Below are 22375 nucleotides of genomic sequence, written 5' to 3'. Positions count from 1 at the left end.
GGATTCCAAGGTTTGCAGGCGGCGATTTATTCATCCAGTCCTGATTTATTTATCCAGTTTTCTGTTGTTCAGGTCCCTCTTACAATGTTGCAATTAGCATGGTGGTCCATATATCACCGGGCACTTCCTCAAGGTCACCCATCCCATAAATTTCTGGAGGTCACGTTCATTTGTGCATCCAACAGATATAATGGAGCGCTGCCTGCCTGTCTGATGCTGGTTCTTGGAAGTGGGACATGGGAGAAGCAGAATTTCTGTTCCCTTGTAGTTACTACTAGTGGGGAAGATTGATTTCAAGAAGTCAATAGACAAAGAAAATAGTTACTAAGTATTAAAAGGGCTATGAAAGAAAAGAACAGAGTGCTGAGAGGGGTAAAAATGCGCATGGACCGGGTGTGCTCTGCTTGAGTGGAGGTGGCCTGTATAACTTAAAATGTTGCCAAGTGATCTCCCAAAGAGGTTATTCTAATGTCTCCTCAGCGGCCGCAGATGAGAGCAGGAGAGTGAAAGAGCCCGGTTCTCTGCGCTCTGGCCAAGGCGTGAGTCACTCCACTGAGGTGGAGGTGGCCAGAGGAGATGGGGACGCTTGAGGAGATGGGGACGCTCGCCCAGATGGGCTCCAGGCAGCGGAATTTCGGGAGGTGAGGGAAGGCACTCCTGCAGGCGAGAGCAGCTCAGGCAAAGGAGGGCGGCCGCCACTGCACAAGGTGCCCTGGGAATAAGGCGCACTGAACCCAGCTCAGGCTTGAGGAGCCTTGAAAACGCTCTCCCGAGAAAGGCAGGCGAGTTGACCACAGGCACCTGCTGTGAGTCAGCAGGACAGCGGGGCTGCGGAAAACCTCCTCATGCGGCCGGATCGCATGCATGGACGGGCGGGGCCCTCTCAGAGGAGTGGGGGTCAGTTTCAGTCCCACAAGACCCCTGAATGCCAGCAGCCTGCCCTCTCCCCGCCTTTGTACACACTATTCCCTCTGGTACACACACTCACAGCTCTTCCCTCACCTCCTTCAGGTCTGCTCAAATGTCACCTCCTCGGAGGGCCCTCCCCTGATTCCATCGATCTCAAATTGCAAACCCTCCCAACCCCAGACGCTTCCTGTCCCCCACCAGCTTCATTTTTTCCATCACCATCCGATACACTACATTTTGAACATTCTGTGTTCATTTTATTGTTCATTCAAACATAAACTGCAATAGGGATTCTTGTTATGTTCTGATGTTTTTTGGTTTTGTTGTGTGTTTTGTCAGTTGTACTCACTTTCCTATCCCCCAGGGCCTGGCACATAGTAGGTGCTCAATAAATATCTGTGGGCCAAATGAATGAATTTGCCCCATCTCAGGCAAGACGGCCTAAAGCTCCTGGAATGGGGAGCTCTCTTTGAACATCAGACTGGGAGGTCCCTGGAAAAGAGGTCCCTGGTCCCTGCCCACCCATCACTGCTCGTTCATCAAATGAGACCAGAGAGGTTTTGAGAGTGACCTCGGGTTACACAGCAAATCGAAGGCAGGTCTGTAATACAGGCAAGGGTTGCTTCTCTGCACAACCCTGGGTAGCCAAGAGGGACGCTGGCCAACGGGATGTCTTGTTATAATAATGATTAATGGGCGTTAAGTATTGACATTTATATGAATGAGGTTTTTTTAAAAAAAAAAATCAATCAGTAAAATTGATTTGTGTGTGGGGGTGTGTGTATAGCTTTATGAATTCTAACACATGTATAGATTTGTGTAACCATCACCACAATCAGAATACAAAACTGCACCATCAGCCCTTTGTAGTCACACCCTCCCCCATCCCTAGCTGCCCTCTCCCCTCCCACCCCTCATCCCCACGGCTACTGATCTATTCCCCGTCCATATACTTTTGTCTTTTGTCAGAAATGACATATTAGTTTCCTATTGCTGCTGCAGTAAATGACCACAAATGCAACACAGATCTGTGCTCATACACTTCTGGAGGTCAGAAGTCTGAAATCAGCGTTGCTGGGCTAAAATCAAAGTGTTATCAGGGTGGCACTCCTCCCCTTCCCTTCTGTGCCTTTTCCAGCTCCTAGAGGCCCTGCATCCTTTGGCCCGTGGCCCCTTCCTCTGCCTCTTCAAAGCCAGCTGCGTAGCCTCTTCCGATCTCTCTCCTCTCTGACGTCTGCTTCCATTATTATATCTTCTCTCTCTGATTCTAACCCTCCTGTCTCCCTTTTACAAGGACCCTTGTGATTACATTTAGGGCCCACTGAATTCTCTCCCCATCTCAAAACCTGAACATAATCACAGCAGCAAAATCCTTTTTCTGGTGCAATGGATCATGTTCGCAGTTTCTGGAGACTGAGACATGGACCTCTTTGGGGGGTGGTCATCATTCCACCCACCACAGACATTACATGGAATTGTACAGACGGCGATCTCCTGAGTCTGTTTTCCTTCACTCCACCCAATGCCTTTGGGACCCATCTGTGCGGTGGTGAGTATCAAAGGTTGGCTTCTTGTCCTTGCTGAGTAGTACCGTGTGGTGTACATGAACCACTGTTTATCCACTCACCTGCTGACGGACATTTGCGCTGCTCCCAGTTTCTGGCGATTATGAATAGGGCAGCTATAAACATGCGAGTACAGACGTTGGTGTGAAAAAGAGTTTTTGTTTCTCTTGGGTGAACTCCCAGGAGAAGGAGAAACTCTGCTTTAAAATCTATGCTTATCTTAAGATATTTCATTGAGGTCTATGGATATACAATATCGAATAGAATACAATATAATGATAATAATTATAACATACACCTAGGAGTTAAATATTCCTGTGACCAAGGGGAAGGAGGTGGACACTGAGACTCAGAGAGGTCATGTAAGCTGCCTGAGGTCAAACCTAGGTCTTCCTGACCGCCCCCCACCCCCAAGACCCCAGAGCCCCTGCCCAGAATGAGCACACCTGAGGACAACTGTATGACGATTGGCGAGGCGCTACCCCATGGCACTGGGTGGGTTCAAAGCCCGGCTCTGCCGTCTGCCGCTGTGTGATGTTAGCCAAGTGACTTTGCCTCTCTGTGCCTCTACTTCCTCATTTGTAACGCGGGGATAGAAATACTATAGCGGGTAGCCTCCTAGAGTTGTTGAGGAAATAAACGAACTAAGGCACATAATGTAGTGAGGAGTGCCGGGCCAGGGGGCACTGTGAGTGTTATTTGTATTTCTTCATAAATATTGAGGGAGGCCCTCCGTGTTTTGATATGTTGGCAATCCAGACAGAACGCCCCCCCGCCCAGGCTACGGAGGGCCTTGAGCTCTGGGCCACGTGGGGGATGAACAGGAAGGAGAAACTGGAGGCCAAGAGACTCTGGAGGAGGCTGCGTTGAGGGTCCAGGGGGGCGAGGAGGAGACCTGAGCTGGACAGGGGTAGTGGGGCCAGAGAAGAAGAGCTAAGGCCTGGTGGACTGGGGGGTGGGGGGATGGGAGGAAGGAGGATCGCCAGGTTGGGCCATTCTTAGAGTTTCATGTCCTGGGGTCTCCCTAGCAGGGCAGGCCAGGCCCCTTCGAGGAGGCTAAGTACGTCCTTGGCCCACTGCCCATCATGTGGGCTGTAGCTCTGTCCGCTGTTCCTCCTGCGGCTGGTCTCTGCCCCAGCCCAGCTGTCACCTTCATTCCTCTGCTCCAACCAAGCAATAGCTGCATGCCAGGCCCTGGACCTGGCATGGGAAAAGAACAGGCTCGGAGCCCAAGGAGAGGAAAGGTCACCCCAGGGCCAGATTTAATTTACAAGGTGGGGAGAGAAGACACACAGCACCTGTTTGGGGACACACAGTAAGATTCAGTCAAGCAGGAAGCCAGGTGGGGTCTCCCCTCTCCAGCCGCCTGGCAGGAGGAACAGCTAATGCAAGGCCAGAGGCTGGAATAGTGCTTGGTGCACTGGGGGGCTTTGACTGGAGTAGGGGGATGTGGGGAAGGAGGGCCTGGAACAGAACTGTCTACGGGGCTGAGGTTCAAATCTCAGCTCTGCTCGGTACTTGCCGCATGGCCTTGGCCAAATCGCTTCCCCTCCCTCAACCTCCATTTTCTCACCTGTCGCCTCATAACATGCAGGGAGATCCCAGCTCTCCCCCAGTCACGTCTCGATTATTTATTAAACGTTGATGCTCAGTCATTTACTGAGCAATAGTTGTTCTCGGCCCAGAGGGCGCATGGTAAGGTCTGGACACTGTTGACCTGGAATGAGGCCAGGCTTTGGAAGTTTCTAAAGTCCCCAGAGGGGATTCTAAAATGCCCAAGGCTGAGAACCACCGAGGCAGGTGTTAGGAGGTAACAAGTGCTCTTTGAGTTTCCTTAACTTTTTTCCTGGTAACCCCCTTCATTCATTCAAACGTTCATTCATCACACATTCATTTATTCACACCTTCGTTCAATCACACATTCATTCATTCGCACATTCATTCAACCACACATTCATTCATTCACACGTTCATTCATTCAGTCAAATACTGGTTGGACACCAACAATGTGCCGGCACTGTGGATTCCACCCTGGCCTCCACCCTGGCCCCGCAATTTGGAGATTGTAAGTGCTGAGGGGGATGGCGGGACACCCTCATATTTATTCATGTATGCATTCAGTGACTATTTCAAGGACTCCTGAAGGGCACAGTATCTTTTCCTGGTTGGCAACCCCATTTTCCTCTCCGGTAAGCTGGGGAGAACACTTCTCCTTCAAGGAGCTGTTGGTGAGATCAAAGACAAAAATAGCGCTGCACGCTAAAGGGCGCTTCAGTGTCCTGAGCATTTATTAGGAGCCAGGGGCTTAATGTATATTATCCCTTTTAATCTTTAGGTAGGATTAAAACCTTGAGGTTGAGATTACTGTTATCTTCATGTGTCAGAAGAGGAAACTGAGGCTCAAAGAGGTGAGATCTGCTGCCCAGGGCACAGAGAGAGCACATGTGACCCACCAGAGCCAAGACCCAGGCACTTAGCAGCTAGTGACGGATCTGCCTAGTGACGGATGGCCTCACAGCCCCGCCCACTGGCCTAAATCCGCCTGGCAACTAGTGACATCACTAATTCTGCTGCCTGCGCTCAACCTATGACATCACTGAACAATAAAGTAATTACAATAAGCTGAGGGCCTACTGTGTGCCAAAGGCGGTGCCAAGCAGCCCCTCCTCTGGGCTCACACGATGCCCGGTGTTGCCTCTATTACTAAGTATAATCATAACGATAATTTTCGCCTGGATTTATTGAAGGCAGACCACAAGCCAGGCTCTATTTTAATCATTTTTATTTCTTTGGGTGCATTAAACCCTCCCACTATCTCTATTTTTTAAAAATTAATAAACATTTATATAGTGTATATTCCTATGTCAGGCCCCGTTCTAAGCACTTTTTACATGCTCACGACCATCCTATGAGGTAATGTTTACTTATTATCCCCATTTTATGGATGGAAGGACTGAAGCGCAGAGAGGATGAATGACTTGCCCACAGCCACATGACTGGAGAGAGGTAGGATTCAGACTCAGGTATTCCGGCTCCAGGGTTTATGCCGTTAACCAAGACACCATGCTACTTCTCCTATCCCTATTTTACAGTTGAGGAAACTGAGGCCTAGAGAGATTAAGCCCCAGGCCTCAGCTCTGCTAGAGAGTGCCAAAGTCAGACTCTGAGCCTGCAATGTCCAGCTCCAGAAACACAATATTTCTCACATCTGTCTTACTTAGGTTACTTAGAAACAGGGCCTGCAAAGCCCCTGCCACCACCCCTCTGAGGTGACCAGCCCTTCCTTCCTGGTCCCCTGGGGAACATCCCCCAGCCAGGAACAAAGGGGGCCTTTTCCAACAGACCCTAGACCACATGCCAGCTTCCTCCGTAGCCTCCCCCCGGCCCCGCCTTGGGACACTGCCCTTTGGAAACCCTGGCTGGGCTGAGCCTTACCTGGGCTCCCCAGAGCCCTCCTTTGACCCCAGGCAGAGGAAACAATTCTCTAGCTTTTGTCCTTCTCCTGCAAGCCTGAGCCTGGTGCCAAGCCTTGGAGAAATTCCCCATCCCTCAGATCTCTGAAGCTGGTGGAGGCCTTCAGGAAAGACACTGGGAGATCCCTGGGCAAGTCACAGCCTTCAATGGGCCTCAGTTTCCTCATCTGTCAACTGGGCGCACAAGGGAAAACTAACAGAAAAGGCCTGTGCAAGACAGCTGGGGTTTCACCTTCACTGGGCCCAGCACCTCGTCTCCATTTTTTTTTTCCCTTGCCTCATTTTTATTAAAAACAGTTGTTTTAGTGGGAAGCATAATTTTTTCCCTTTAATGTTTTATTCATTCATTGCAAGTTTTTTTTTTAACATCTTTCCTGGAGTATAATTGCTTTACAATGGTGTTTTAGTTTATGCTTTATAACAAAGTGAATCAGCTATACATATACATATATCCCCAAATCTCTTCCCTCTTGCGTCTCCCTCCCTCCCACCCTCCCTATCCCACCCCTCTAGGTGGTCACAAAGCACTGAGCCGATCTCCCTGTGCTTCCCACTAGCTATCTACTTTACATTTGCTAGTGTATATATGTCCATGCCACTCTCTCACTTTGTCCCAGCTTACCCTTCCCCCTCCCTGTGTCCTCAAGTCCATTCTCTAGTAGGTCTGCGTCTTTATTCCCTTCCTGCCCCTAGGTTCTTCATGACCTTTTTTTTTTTTTCAGATTCCATATATATGTGTTAGCATACAGTATTTGTTTTTCTCTTTCTGACTTACGTCATTCTGTATGACAGACTCTAGGTCCATCCACCTCACTACAAATAACTCAATTTCATTTCTTTTTATGGCTGAGTAATATCCCATTGTATGTATGTGCCACATCTTCTTTATCCATTCATCTGTCGATGGACACTTAGGTTGTTTCCATGTCCTGGCTATTGTAAATAGAGCTGCAGTGAACACTGTGGTACATGACTCTTTTTGAATTATGGTTTTCTCAGGGTGTATGCCCAGTAGTGGGATTGCTGGGACCTATGGTAGTTCTATTTTTAGTTTTTTAAGGAACCTCCATACTGTTCTCCATAGTGGCTGTATCAATTTACATTCCCACCAACAGTGCAAGAGTGTTCCCTTTTCTCCACACCCTCTCCAGCATTTATTGTTTGTAGATTTTTTGACGATGGCCATTCTGACTGGTGTGAGATGATATCTCATTGTAGTTTTGATTTGCATTTCTCTAACGATTAATGATGTTGAGCATTCTTTCATGTGTTTGTTGGCAATCTGTATATCTTCTCTGGAGAAATGTCTATTTAGGTCTTCTGCCCATCTTTGGATTGGGTTGTTTGTTTTTCTGATATTAAGCTGCATGAGCTGCTTGTAAATTTTGGAGATTAATCCTTCGTCAGTTGCTTCATTTGCAAATATTTTCTCCCATTCTGAGGGCTGTCTTTTCGTCTTGTTTCTGGTTTCCTTTGCTGTGCAAAAGCTTTGAAGTTTCATTAGGTCCCATTTGTTTATTTTTGTTTTTATTTCCATTCCTCTAGGAGGAGGGTCAAAAAGGATCTCGCTGTGATTTATGTCATAGAGTGTTCTTCCTATGTTTTCCTCTAAGAGTTTTATAGTGTCCAGTCTTACATTTAGGTCTCTAATCCATTTAGAGTTTATTTTTGTGTATGGTGTTAGGGAGTGTTCTAATTTCATTCTTTTACGTGTAGCTAGCTGTCCAGTTTTCCCAGCAAGACTTATTGAAGAGGCTGTCTTTTCTCCATTGTATATTCTTGCCTCCTTTATCAAAGATAAGGTGACCATAGGTGCATTGCAAGTTTTATTAAAGTAAAACACAAGTGCTGTGAACAGAGCTTCAGTCAATTGCCCAAGGAATTTTGCAGAGGGCGCGCCTTGTAACCAGCTCCGCCCCCATCTGCCCCCACTTCCCAGGGGTAAGCATCTTCCTGCCTTCTAACATCTTAGGTGATTTGTCCCTGTGTTTGAACTTCCCCTAATTTGAATCATATCATCTAGACTCTCTTGTGTCCTTCATCCCCTGTTCAACATTTTGTTTCTGAGTTTTACCTGTGTGGTGGGACCCTAGCCCTCTTTATAAATCCTCACAATATCTATAAATCCTCTTCACTACCCCGAAATGAAATCCACAGACAGTATAATCCACTTACACGCATAATTTTTCCCCCAGTTCGATGTATTGTCCTAAGTGTACCAGAAAGGACCGCAAATGGAAATTAGCACCGAGTAACGGCTAAGAATGGGCAAATCCGTGTTTCATGGGGCCTGAAGCTTATACTGTTTTGAGGGGATTCCCCTTAAGAAAAAGAATCAGGGGCATTCCTTGGCGGTCCAGTGGTTAGGACTCTGCGCTTCCACTGCAGGGGGCCCGTGTTCAATCCCTGGTCTGGGAAATAGGATTCCACAAGCCACCTGGCGCAGTCAGAAAAATAAATAAATAATTTTTTTAAAAAAAGAAAGAAAGAATCAGTACGTGTGACTGCAACATTAGGAAGAAGGAATGTTTGTTTAGAACGAGAAAAGAAATTACAGTGACTTGTCTCATTCTGAAAGCTGGCAAACACTCCAAATATTCCAGAAAAATAACACACCGGCTTCTGGCTTCAAACCTGAGTCTCCTCCTCCACCCCATACTTTTGGTGCCAAGCGCCCCTGGGCATGTGATAGCGTGATCCGACTTCCGTGTCCCCAGCCTTCCTGTCATTACTTGCGCCCAACTAGTGTCCCAGAAGCAAATCCTGCACCCAGCCAGCTCGCCATCCCATAACTACACACAGACATGACCGCAAACCTTGTAAATATCCCAGGAAAGTCCAATGAAATGTATCCCCAACTCAGCTTTACCTTAGCCAGGTCCCCAAAACACCTATCGCTCTCCCACGCCAGGGTCAGGAGATCTCGAGGGAGGCTGCAAAGGCAAGAGTGATCGAATTAAACGGATTGTTCTCAATACATCTCACTTTGGAAAACTGTACTTCCTTGTATGGTTATATGAACACATTGCAGGGTTTTGGGAAAAGCAGCTTGAGTGAGGGGTTTGACGCTTAAGACTGCCCCAGCTTCCCAGGGACTCCACATCTGGTTTTCGCAGGTGGCCCTGCCTCTCTGTGGCCGCTTAGGAATGGGCAGGGCACCTGACTCTTTGGCCTATGTCTGTAAAATGGGGGGTGCTGCCTTTCTGGAGGGTTGGGGTGAAGAGTAAACATGTGGAAAGCGCTTAGTCCCACTTTGCAGAGGTGAAGCGCTGCTTGTCCCGCCAGCTGTGTGGCTTTGGGCAAGTCACTCAACCTCTCTGTGCCTCGCTTCCTTCATCCAGAAAATGGGGATAATAATCATTGTCACCTCATAGGATTGTTATGGGGTGTTAGTAAACCATCCTCACTTTGCAGATGAGGAAAAGGGCGCAGAGAAAATTCCTTGCCAGCGTTCCACCAGCGAGCGGGGTGCACCTCGCCCATCTCCTTGCTTGCCCTCCGTCACCTGCCCCGAGATCCCTCCGCCACTTTCTGCCGCCATCTGTCCTGGAGGCCTCAGCTGTAAAGCTGGACCCTTGTGTAGGCTCCTGGGACCTCGAAGGACACTCAAATGCAGGCCCCGTGGGACTTCCCTGGCGGTCCAATGGTTAAGACTCCGCGCTTCCACTGCAGGAGGCACGGGATCGATCCCTGGTCGGAAAACTAAGATCCCGCCTGCAGCCGACCTTAAAAAAAAAAAAAAGCAGGCCCCCTGGCCCCCCACTCTCCCAGGGGTGACACCTGTCCTCGCCTCCTTCCCGGTCCTTACGGTGTCTCTCCCCCACCCTCCTACAGCCAGAATTTGTCAGGCGAATACTTCAGGTATAAAGGCATCCTCTTCCCCGTCGGCATCTACTCACCTGAGAGCATCAGCATCGCAGAGAACTCGGAAGTGCAGGACGATGACATCTTCATCATCACCTACCCCAAGTCAGGTACCCGCTGGGCCGGGGCAGGGGTGCTACGGAGAATGTTGTGGGTGATGAGAAGGGTACACTAAGGAGAATGGAAGAGGAAAGAGGGAGGGGGTGGGGCGGATGGGGGACGCCTTGGTCCGTTCAGAACCGAGGTGAGCTTGGCCTTTGCACTGGCAGGTCCCTCCGTCAGGGGGCACCCTTCCCACCAGATCCCTGTGGGCCTCGCTCCCTCCCTTCCACCGGGCTGGCTCTCACACCTACTGGGAGGCCTTCCCGGACCTCCCTGGCTAAAATAGCGTCCCCATCCTGTCCCTCTCTATCCCTTAACGCCCCTCATATTTTTCTTCACTGACGGCCACTATATCGTATTTTCATTTGTTGATTTAGTCTGGCTTCCTCACTAGAACATGGCTCAGTGAGTACAGATATTCCGGTTTGTCTTGATCGCGGCTGTGTTCTTTGAACCTAAAACAGTGCCTGGAACTTATTCAATAAATATTTCAGGAAGGAAGGAAGGAAGGAGGGAAGGAAGGAAGGAAAGAAAGATCTTAATTTTCTCCATTCGGTTACTGAAATTCTACTTACTGTTTGTCTACCACGTGCAGAGACACAGCTCTGAACAAAGGAGACGTTTGTTGGGAGATACAGGCTTCATTTAAACATGCAGTCACCTATATTACTATCTAATTAGGGTTAGGGTGGGTCCCCTCCCCGCCAAGGAAAGGTGAAGAGAGCATTAAGTGTAGGTAATAAGAAGGTCTGCGAGATAAGGGCAGGCTTCCTGGGGAGAAGATATTCATGCAGAGAGTTGGAATCTGCAGAGCAATTTGAGTGGGAAAGGGTATCCTAGACAGAGGGACAGCATGTGCAAAGGCCCTGAGGTGGGAGGTGGCTCGGTGAGTTTGAGGAAGCAAGAGAAGGTCAGTGGGACTGCGGTGGAGGGAGTGACAGGAGAGGCCCGGTGGCAGGGGGTGGGGGAGTTCTTCTCTAAAATGTTGGAGCTGCCTTCTTAATGTTTTTCAAAATATTTTTGAAAATTTTCAAAATATTATATTCACCTTTTCCAGCATAGAGTTTGATGAGGCTTTTTTTGCTTTTTGGTAACATTAAAAAAAATAATTCCCATACCATACAATTCACCCATTTGAAAGTGTCAAAATCTATGGCTATAGGATATTCACCAAGTTGTGCAACCATCACTACAGTCAACTTTAGAACATTTTCATCACCCCTAACAAGAAACTCCGTACCCATTAGCCATCACCTCCCAATCCCCACATCCACATCCCTAAGCCTTAGGTATCTGCTTTCTCACTATACGGATCTGCCCGTTCTGGACGTTTCAGGTAAATGGAATGATACAATATACGGTCTTCTGTGTCTGGTATCTTTCACTTAGAGTAATGTTTTTGAGGTTCTTCCAAGTTGTTGTCAGTGCTTCCTTCCTTTTTATGGCCGAATAATATCCCATGATATGGTTATACTCTATCCTGCTTATTCATTTATCAGTTGATAAACAATTAGTTGGTTTGTATTCACTCTTTGACTCTTAAGAATAATGCTTGTGGGAACATTGATATACAAATCTGTCTGTGGATGTGTTTTCATTCCTCTTGGAGTTCTATGAGTTTTGAGAGACATATACAAGATACACCACAATCAAGATATAGAGCAGTTCAGGGACTTCCCTGGTGGTCCAGTGGTTAGGACTTGGCACTTCCACTTCAGGAGGCCTGGGTTCAATTCCTGGTGGGGGAACTAGGACCCTCCAAGCCATGCGGCATGGCCAAAAAAAAAAGATATAGAACATTTCCATCACCCACCTAAAACAAACAAAAAAACCCTTCACAGCCTTTTGTGGTCAGCTCCTTCCTCAACCCAGCCCCGGGCAACCATTGATCTGTTTGCGGCCCCAATAGTTTTGGCTTTTCCAAAATGTCATATACATGGAATCATACCCTATGTAGCTTTTGAGACTGACTTCTTTCACTCAGCATAATGCATTTTAGATCCATCCAAGTTGTATTTTTTTGTTGCTGAGGAGTATTCCATCAGCTGGATGGACCACGGTGGGTTTATCTATTCATCTGTTGAAGGACACTTGGGTATTTTTCCAGTTTGGGATGAGTATGAATACAGCTGCTATGAAGCTTTGTGTACAAGTCTCTGCATGGAAATACGTTTTCGTTTATCTTGGGTAAATACTTAGAAGTGGGATTGCTGAGTTTATGGGAATTATGTATGCTTAACTTTATGAGAAACTGTCAAACTGGTTTCCATAGTGGAAACCATCTTGTACTTTTTGGCAAGCTGGTTTACCATCTTGCATTCTCTCCAGCAACATAGGTGGGCTCCAGATGCTCTGCTTCCTTGTCAGCACTTGATATTGTCAAGTTTTTTAAAAAGTCATTCTAACAGATGTGTTCTAGTATCTCACTGTGGTTCGAATTTGCATGTCTCTAGTGGCTAATGATGTTGAGCATCTTTTCAGGGGCTTACTAGCCATCATTATCTTTCTTGGTAATGGGTCTGTTCCACTTTTTTTTTTTTTTTTTTTTGCTCTTTTTAACTGGGTTGTTTGTTTTCTAATTATTGAGTTTTGAGAGTTCTTTCTATAATCTGAGTACACATCCTTTATCAGATATGCCTTTTGCAAATATTTTCTCCGAGTCTGTGGCTTGTCTTTTCATTTTCTTTTCAGTGTCTTCTCAGAGCAAAAGTTTAAATTTTGATGAGCTCCAATCGTCAATTTTTTCTTTAATGGATCAGACTTTTGATGTCACAGCTATGAAATCTTTTCCTAAACCAAAGGCTTAAAGATGGCCTTTATATTTTCTTCTAGAAGCTTTACAGTTTTCGATTTTACACTAAAGTCTATGATCTATTTTAAGATAATTTTTATGTGTGGTATGAGGTATAGATCAAGGTTCTTTGTTTGCATATGGTTGTCCAGTTATTCTAGCTATTTTTTAAAGTTTAAAATATCTTAATTTCTCTTTTAGAAAGTAATGCATTCATAGTTCAAAATTCAAGAGGTACAAAAAGGTTTACACTGTAACATCTCTCTTCTCCCACAGTCACCAGTAGTCTCTGTGTATCTTTCCAGAACTTGCATGTACAAAAAAAAGTGTACATAATTTTTTTTAACTTTTTTCCCACAAAGGTTAACACGATACACGCCATTTTGCCTCATCTTTTTGTTTTGTTTTGTTTTGTTTTGTGGTTGTGCCTTCTTTTTCCTTGTATTTTGATATCATCCTATCTTAGAACTGTAAACAAAAGCTTCCTGGTTTTTGTTTTTTCTTACAGTTCCATAGTATTGCATAACATTAGATGTACAAGAATTCTTGTTTAATTAGTTCCTCACTGATTAGCTTTTCCTGGTTTCCAATCTTTTGCATTTATTTTTTTTTTAAATTTATTTATTTATTTTTGGCTGCGTTGGGGGGTCTTCCTTGCTGCACGTGGGCTGGGCTTTCTCTAGTTGGGGTGAGCGGGGGCTACTCTTCACTGCAGTGCACGTGCTTCTCATTGTGGCGGCTTCTCTTGTTGCAGAGCAGGGGCTCTAGGCACACGGGCTTCAGTAGCCGTGGGGGCTTAGTCGCTCCGCGGCATGTGGGATCTTCCCGGACCAGGGCTCGAACTCATGTCCCCTGCATTGGCACGCGGATTCTTAACCACTGCACTACCAGGGAAGTCCCCAGTCTTTTGCATTTATACACCATATAAACTTTACACACAATGCCACATCTTGTGCAAGTGTCATTTGCACACGTATGCGTTTATCTGTAGAACAAATTCCTAGATATGGATTGCTTGGTCAGAGCCTCTGTGCGTTTGCAATTTTGATGAATATAGCCAAATTTCCCTCCACAGAAGTTGTGGAAATCTGTTCCCCAAACAGCAGGCTTTGTTTGAAATAGCTTTGGTGATAGACGGTAGTAGTGATGTTTGCACAACAATATGAATGTACTTAATGCCTCAGAACCGTACTCTTAAAAATGGTTAAATTGGTAAATTTCATGTTAGGTATCTTTTGCCACATACCCACAAAAAAAGAATTATTAAGTGGTAACAGGGGATTAAAACACCAAGGGGTAAAGAGAACCCTAAACAATACAGGAAGAGCCAATACGGGGCGAAGCCCCTCCCTCTAAGACTGAAGCAGAGAGCACCCAAGGAAATTTGCTTTGGGATGCGGGGCGGGGTGAGGGGGAGTAAGTGTCACTGGGGTCTACTGCACTGCTGGCCGCTGTCCATCACAAGAGCTGGCTGGGAGAAGCCCAGGAGAACCAGGAGGAGAAATCCCATCCTTCTGCAGGGTTCCTCTGCGCCCTCTACTGACACAGCTTCACATTGCGCTAGGTGGCAAAGGAGATCCGTTTACACAGCTCCAATGGCACAAAGCAGGGCAACCAAGAGTGGATTTGGAGCTGAGAGGCGATACACTGGGAACTGGCACGGGGTAGTTCTTAGAATCCAGGACAATATAATACTAATGCCAGGTGATTGTTCACATTACGATGATTTCTCATCTGACCTACCTGTAATCTCCTGGAATCCAGACCTGTGAACTGGGTCATGGATGAGATCCCTTCCTACTATGTGACGTTTATGGCTCTCTCAAGAAATCAAGGGCTTACCCCCATGAAAGGGCAGTGAAAAGAGCTGAGATTTCAAGTCTAGCCACCTGAATTCAGTTCCAGCTTCCTCTATGTATTAATGGAGTGCTTCAGAATCTCAGAAGCTGGACCCAATAGCAATTTATTTCTTGGGAATTCCCTGGCAGTCCAGTGGTTAGGACTCCATGCTTTCACTGCCGAGGGCCCGGGCTCAATACCTGGTCGGGGAATTAAGATCCCACAAGCTGCGTGGCGCCGCCAAAAAAAAAAAAGAAATTTATTTCTCATTCCTGTAAATTCCAGCTAGTGCTGGATAGATGGGGGGAAGTGGGGGGGAAATCCATGCAGTCTCCAGCATCCTGGCTCCTTCCATCTTCTGGCTCTGCCATCCCCAGGAGCCCCAGTTTCCACTGGCATCTCTGCACTCAGCCAGCAGGGGGCGGGGGTGGGGGTGGGGGTGGAGAGGAGGGGTCACGTGGCCGGTGTTTATGGGCCGAGTCTGGAAATGGCTGCACATGGCTGCCACCGCACTTCCTTGGCCAGAACTCAGTCCCACGGTCCCACATGTAGCTTCAGGGGAGGCTGGAAAAATGTCGTCCTGTTATATTCCCGGTAGAGAAACGAAATGGGGTTGGGTGGACAGTTGCCACTTCCAAGCTTTGCCGCCTTAGTTAGCAACTTTGTTTCTTTGAGCTTCAATTTCCTGCTTTGGAAATAAAGATAACCAACCCTAAGTGGGAAGAGGGAGGGATAAATTAGGAGTTTGGGATTAACAGATACACACTACTATATATAAAAGAGATAAACAACAAGGACCTACTATATAGCACAGGGAACTATATTCAATATCTTGTAATAACCTACAATGGAAAATAATCTGAAAAAGATATATATATATATATATATATATATATATAAAATATCTGAATCACTTTGTTGTACACCTGAAACTAACACAAGATTGTAAATCAACTATACTTCAATTTTAAAAAAACATAACCAATCCTAACTTCTGTGCTGTGTGAGGAATCCATGCATTAAACATATGTAGCAAATTGTACAATAATGCAACCATCATGAATTTGATTGTGTCCCCCCTTCACCCCTCCCCACCTCTGATTAATTTGCCCAATTCTTCCAACAGGCACAAACTGGATGATTGAGATCCTCAGCTTAATCCTAAAGGACGGGGACCCCTCCTGGATCCGCTCAGTGCCCATTTGGAAGCGGTCGCCCTGGTGTGAGGCCATCATGGGTGCCTTCAGCCTCCCCGACCAGCCCAGCCCTCGCCTCATGAGTTCTCACCTCCCCATCCAGCTCTTCACCAAGGCCTTCTTCAACTCCAAGGCCAAGGTGTGGGAGGATGGAGGGGAGTGTGTGTTGGTGGGGCAAAGTATAACTAACTGATGAACTCAACACCTATTTATTGAGGACCTACTGTGTGCCCGGCCCTGATCTAGAACAGCAGCAAATACACACACAAGGAACACCTGCCTTATGAGCCCACATTCTAAAGGGGACAGACAAAGAATAGATGGAGTAAATAAGGAAAAGATTGAATACATCCAAGGTGATCAGTTCACATCGAGAAGGAGGGGAACATGGGGGTTAGAGTTAGGGGTACGGGTTGCAATTATAAATAGGGTGGTCAAAGGAGGCCTCAGTAAGAAGGCGTGGTTTGAGTAAAGACCTGGGAGGTGAGGGAAGGAAGCCAAAGGGGGCGTCTGGGGGAAGAACATTCCCGGCAGAGGCACGAACAGGTGCAAAGGCCCTGGGGTCTATGTGGCATGCCTGAGGTCCAGCAAGGAGGACTGTGTGGTTGCATCTAAGTGAGCAAGGGAGAGAGGAAGAGAGATGAGGGCAGAGAGGTAACAGGGACCAAAATGTGCAGGGCTGTGTGCACTTCGGTGGGGAGTTTTCTTGTCGCTGATTGAGACAGGAGCCAGGGGAGGGCTCAGAGCCAAGCAGAAACAGGATCCAACTTAGGTTTTCACAGGCGCCCTCTGGCTGCAAGTCAGGGAACAGACCATCAGGGTGAGGGCAGAAGCCAGGTGCCAGGGAGGAGGTGACAATGGAGGCAAACAGGATGGTGGCCACAGGGAGGTGAAGAAAAGGGGCTGGGTTTGGAGTGTATTTGGAAGATGGAACCAGGAAGAGTGGCTGGCAGGTTGGATGTGGGTGTGAGAGAAACAGATGGGTCAAGGGTGACTGCAGGGGGTTTGGTTTAAGCAACTGGGAGGATGGAGCTGCCATGAACTGAGACGGAGAGGTTGTGGAGGAGAGGTTTGGGAGGAAGATGGTTCTGCTGTGACCCATCGACACCCAGGTGGAGGATGCCAATGGGCAGTGAGATAGACAAATCTGGATTTGACAGGAGAGATGTGGGCTGGACACATCTATTTGCAACCTATTGAGATGTGTATATATATATATGGAGAGAGACAGAGACAGAGAGAAACAGAGACAGACAGAGAGACAGAGACAGAGAAATTAAAGCCAGGAGACTGGTGGGATCACCAAGGAAGGAAGTGAGTATAGACAGAGAAGAGATCAGATTGCAATCTAGGGGTCCCCAAGACCACCTTCAGTCTCAGTGATTCACTAGAAGGACTCCAGAACTCAGCAAAGCTGTTATACTCACGATTATAGCTTATCACGGAGGAAGGATAGAGATTAAGGTCAATGAAAGGAAGAGGTGGGAATTCCCTGGCAGTCCAGTGGTTAGGACTTTGTGCTCACACTGCCGAGGGCCCGGGTTCAATCCCCAGTCCGGGAACTAAAGTCCCACAAGCCGTGTGGCGAGGCAAAAAAAAAAAAAAAAAGATGAAGGGAAGAGGTGCCTGGGGGAGGGTGAGACCAGCCACCAGCTTCAAGTTATCTCTCTCCCAGTGGAGCTGCATGGACAGTGCTCAGTCCTCCAGCAATGACATGTGACAACATACACGGAGTATCACCAAGGAAGCTCACCCGAACCTCGGCATGCAGGGTTTTTGTTGGAGGTTGGCCACATAGCCATGGCTGACCACCTGGGTGGCTGACCTTGGTCCTGGGGAAGGACAGATCTGATGCGGCTGGAGTGGGGTTAGTTGTGGACTATCAAGCCGGTAAACAGATTGGAACCAGGTGATCAGGGCCTTGAATGCCAGACCCAGGGTCTGGGACTCCACTCTGGGGCGCTGGAGAGCTGAGGAGGGCACGGTCAGCTCTGGGTACAGAAAGACCTTCTGGGGCTGTGTGGAGGCTGGGAGGCAGGGGAGGAGGCTGGGGCCTCCTCTGCAGGAATGGGAAGGAAGGGTGGCTGTCCTTCTCTTGGTCAACACCCCTCACCATGATCTCCCCTACCCTGAACCCCAGGCCTTCCTCTTCCACTCTTTATTTCCTGAAGCCAAATTGTCCCTCCACCTGGTCTTGAAACAGTCCCTCTCTTTTCCTAGAATGTGGTTGGAGGGAGCTCTCCCCTCCTGTGGATTGAGGTGAACTGATCCGAACTCCCATTAGCTAGGAAGTCCCTGGAGAAGTCTACCCTGAGTCCGTCCTGCTGCAGGATCAGAAGAGAGAGGTCTCGAGGGCACGAAACCTCGGGGTCTGACATCTTCTCCCCTCTTCCCAACACCCACACACAGGTGATCTACATGGGCCGGAACCCCCGGGACGTGGTGGTCTCGCTCTATCACTACTCCAAGATCGCCAGGCAGTTGAAGGACCCTGGCACGCCTGACCAGTTCCTGAAGAACTTCCTCAAAGGCGAAGGTGAGGACTGGGGCAGAGTGAGGTGGGGGGAGCCCCTAGTGGACAGAGGAGGGATAAGAAGGAGCTGGGGAGAGGCAGGGATGGGGAGCTTGGAGGGAGGCCTCCAGCTCTAAGGGGCCAAAGCCTGGGGCCATGTGGGGCTAGTTGGGCCCCTCTGAGCCCCAGCGGGGGGTGGCCCAGCTGCCCATCCCTCACCCTGCTTGTCTCTCTGCCCTCAGTGCAGTTCGGCTCCTGGTTCGACCACATTAAGGGCTGGATTCGGATGCAGGGCAAAGAGAACTTCTTGTTTATCACCTACGAGGAGCTGCAGCAGGTGATTCCCCCTCCCGCACCTCTACCCAGCGCCCCCTCACTCCTCCCTTCTTCACGCCCTCCAGCTCCCCTTCCCAGATGGCAGAGAGCTAAGGAGAAAAGGCAAGTGGGGAAGGAGGATTCGGAATGTGTGTGGGCACGATTTTCAGAACGGTGGTCAGGGGAGAGCCATGGAGCTATCTGGGGGAAAATGTTTCGGGCAGAGGGAAGAGCCAGTGCAAAGGCCCTGAGGTGAGAGTGTGATTGATGTGTTCCAAGGAGAGCAAAGAGGCTGGAGTGGCCAGAGCTGAGAGGGGGTAGGGTGGGAAATGAAGGCACAGAGGGGTTGGGACCCACAGTGAGGATTTTGGCTTTTCTCTGAGTAGGTGGGAGCTACAGGTGGCCTCTGAGCAGGGGACGTGATAGATTAAATGAGACGATACAAAACTGTGACCCATGGGAAGTGATGATGGTTTCACTATGGTTGTGACCTGAAAGGCAGAGGGAAGCAGTGGAAGGAGACAGCTTTTGGAGGCAGACGGGGAGCCTGTCTGGACCCCGTCAAACATCCCTGGGGCAGGCACCTGGGAGAGAGAGAGGCCTTCTGGCTGGGGCAATCAGGAAGGGCTGCCTGGAAGAAGGGACCATGCAGAATGACTACGACTTTGCCCGGCTGTAAGGAGGACGCTGGGCTTCCAGATGGACCAATCCACAGTGAACGTGTCCAACTCTTCTGTGTTCTTAACAAAGATCTGTTCTGAGAGGCTGGGAATCTAAGCGGTTCCCAATACCTGTTCCTTCACCAACGGCCCCAGACACGTTCTCTTCCTGTGTGTGCGTTTCATGTATTTTTCGTATCCTCCTTTTTGTTGGTACTTTGTATAGCAGAAAGAGCCTGGATTTTGGTGTTCAAACAGCCGTTAAAACCCTCTTTAAAATCTCAGAGCCTCAGAGGTCTCATCCTTAAAATGGGTGGAAAATGCTGGCTCAGAGGGTTGTTAAGGACCACAGTACCTGGCTTTGGCATATGGTAACCGTCTGACAAGGTACAGCAAAGTGTGAGTATAGTGTGCCAACGTAAGAGTAATTAGGTTCTGAGCAAGGGCCTATCTGATTAATAATAACCATAATAGCCAATGTTTCTGCCTCTCAAACTGCAAAATATGGTAATTTTCAAATGGTTCACCCCAATATTATTATCGCCCCCATTTTATAGAGGAGGAAAGTGGGGGCTTATAACCTCGAGAGAGTTGAGAAGCTGCCTGAGGCGCACAGCTCTTCACTGCAGACCCCATGGGTTTGGTTTTTTTTTTTTCCCACCCTGGTAAATCTCTTTTGATGGAAAGATCTAGAAAAGATTTCGGCATCACCCCTCCCCTCTGTTTTCCATCAAGCTTTGTTCTCTGAACCAAAAACTGGGCCACGCAGCCTGACCGAGCTTCTGGGCTGCCCCTGAGTGTGAGGAGCTGCCAACATGTTAGAATTTCTGGGACACGTCAGTGGTTCAAGAGGATAAAGGGATGGAGGCTTATGAAACCAAGAATGACCTGGAAAATCTGGGCCGTGGGGTCGGTGGAACTGACCAGAAGGCTGACTGTGCCGGGCGCTGCGTATCAGGGAAGTCAGGGAGATAGAAGAGAGGATTGTGGGCTTTGGAGACTCAAATCTGAGCTCCTCCTTGGCTGTGTGACCCTGGAAAGTGTCTTCCCCTCTCTGGGCCTCCAGTTACTGATAGGGGTAATGACAGCCCTCTGCCAGGCTATTGGGAGGATTGGCAAAATACACATGAGGGGCTTGGACTAGAGATCGGTACACAGTAGGTGCTTAATCCACAGTGACTGGAACCATCAGTCATGAGGGAGGTGATACTTGAGCTGCATTTGGATGGGTAAGTTCGTCAGGTGGAGAAGGGTGGTGCAGGGCATTCCTGGCAGCCCCATGCCAAGGCCTGCAGGGAGGAAAGCACAGGGAAGGAGAGGAAAGACCAGGCCACGCCTGTCCTTAAAAGCGAGGCCTGGGGACTGGGGCCCTGGGAAGCCACAGGAGGACTGGGAACAGGGGAGGGGCAGGGTGAGCTCTGGGTGTGAGGGACTGGAGGCAGGGAGGCCGGGGAGGAGGGTGAGGCGAGGGTCCAGAGGGAGAGGACAAGGCCTGGCCAGTGCTAGGGGCTGTGGGGACACAGAGCAGGGGATATGGCAGAGAGCTGAAGCAGGAGAGACCGGGCTGTTGACTGACAGGGGCAAGAGGGGGAGGGGGCAAGGGGAGGTGAGGCCGGGCCAAGAGTCTGGCTCTGGGTGAATGATGGGCTGTTCTGGGATGGGGACCTGGGGTGGGGGGCAGTTTGGGGCACAGACCAGTTGACACCCGTTTCAAACCTGAAAGAGGGTGACTCTCCATAAGATGCTGGACTGACCTCTGCCCCCTGCTGTGACCTCTGACCCAGGCCCACCCCTTCCCTCCCACCCACAGAACCCTCCAAAACCCCACACTGTCAAAAACCTTCAGAGGCCATAGCCCAACCCTTCGGCTTGGAGGTGAGGAAACTGAGGCAAAGAGGCAGAATCACCCAGATTCCAGGTCTGGGTTGGGAGTCAGGCAAATGAACTCTGGGACTGATGCTCCTTCCTGGTCTGGGCTCCCCTCACCTCCGCTGACTCATCCCCTGACCCCTCTCTCCTGCCCCCAGGATCTCCACAGTTCCGTGCAGCGCATCTGTCAGTTCCTGGGCCGGCCGCTGGGCGAGGAAGCGCTGGAGTCCGTCGTGGCGCACTCGGCCTTCAAAGCCATGAAAGCCAACACCATGTCCAACTTCTCCCTGCTGCCCCCCAGCCTGCTGGACCAGAGCCACGGTGCCTTCCTCCGGAAAGGTGAGGGGACTCTGGGGTTCCAAGCCCCATTAGGCCACTGCCCGGCTGTGTGTCTTGGGCCAGTTATTTAACCTCTCTGGGCCTGTTTCCCCAGCTGTTACATGGGGATGCTCCAACAGGGCTGCCTTCATGGGGTCACTGTGGACCCATGAATCCACACAGAGGGCTTAGCACGGGGCCTGGCACACAGCTGGTGCTGCGGATGTGCCTGCCGTCTCAGACCCACCACTCCCAGAGAGCTCCCCGTGGGAAGAAGACGCATCAGGGCGTTGCCATAGCCAGCTCTGAACGCTGTGAGGCTCTCTGGAGTCCTTGGGAATCCTTCTTAGCGTTAAAGTTCCCCCCAGAAATATTCAAGTGTTGGATTCCAGGCTGAGGGTGGGAGTGTATTAGTTTTCTATTCCTGCTGGAACCAAATACCACAAACATTGTGCCTTAAAAAACCACACACGGGGGCTTCCCTGGTGGCGCAGTGGTTGAGAGTCTGCCTGCTGATGCAGGGGACATGGGTTCGTGCCCCGGTCCGGGAGGATCCCACATGCCGCGGAGCGGCCGGGCCCGTAAGCCATGGCCGCTGAGCCTGCGCGTTTGGAGCCTGTGCTCCGCAACGGGAGAGGCCACAACAGTGAGAGGCCCGCATACCGCAAAAAAACAAACAAACAAACAAACAAACAAAAAAAAACACACATTCAGGGCATTTCCTGGCAGTCCAGTGGTTAGGACTCACTGCCGTGGCCCCGGGGTTGGGGAACTAAGATCTCGCACGGTGCAGCCAAAAAAAGAAAAGATTAAAAAGAAAACCACACACGCACACACATTCACTCCCTTACCATTCTGGATGTCAGAGGTCCAAAATCAGCCTCACTGGGCTAAAATTAAAGTGTCAGTACCGTGTTCTTTCTGGAGACTCTAGGGGAGAATTGGTTCCCGGCCTTTACAGTT

At 49.1% G+C, this 22375-nt stretch overlaps 1 protein-coding gene across 1 annotated transcript in view; it reads left to right on the top strand.

Annotated features, from left to right (window-relative positions):
* The window catches only part of SULT2B1 (sulfotransferase family 2B member 1), a 33881-nt gene that overhangs the window by 9985 nt on the left and 1521 nt on the right, over positions 1–22375 (top strand). Inside the window, exons 2-6 of the mRNA XM_059998947.1 lie at positions 9782–9921; positions 15670–15878; positions 18149–18275; positions 18494–18588; positions 21253–21433. Of these exons, the coding sequence (XP_059854930.1) occupies positions 9782–9921; positions 15670–15878; positions 18149–18275; positions 18494–18588; positions 21253–21433 (752 nt within the window). The remainder of the gene's footprint in view (positions 1–9781; positions 9922–15669; positions 15879–18148; positions 18276–18493; positions 18589–21252; positions 21434–22375) is intronic.

This window comes from Delphinus delphis, chromosome 20 (genome assembly GCF_949987515.2).
Source record: "Delphinus delphis chromosome 20, mDelDel1.2, whole genome shotgun sequence".
Classification (NCBI taxonomy): Eukaryota; Metazoa; Chordata; class Mammalia; order Artiodactyla; family Delphinidae; genus Delphinus; species Delphinus delphis.
This window is presented reverse-complemented; position numbering and strand designations above follow the sequence as displayed.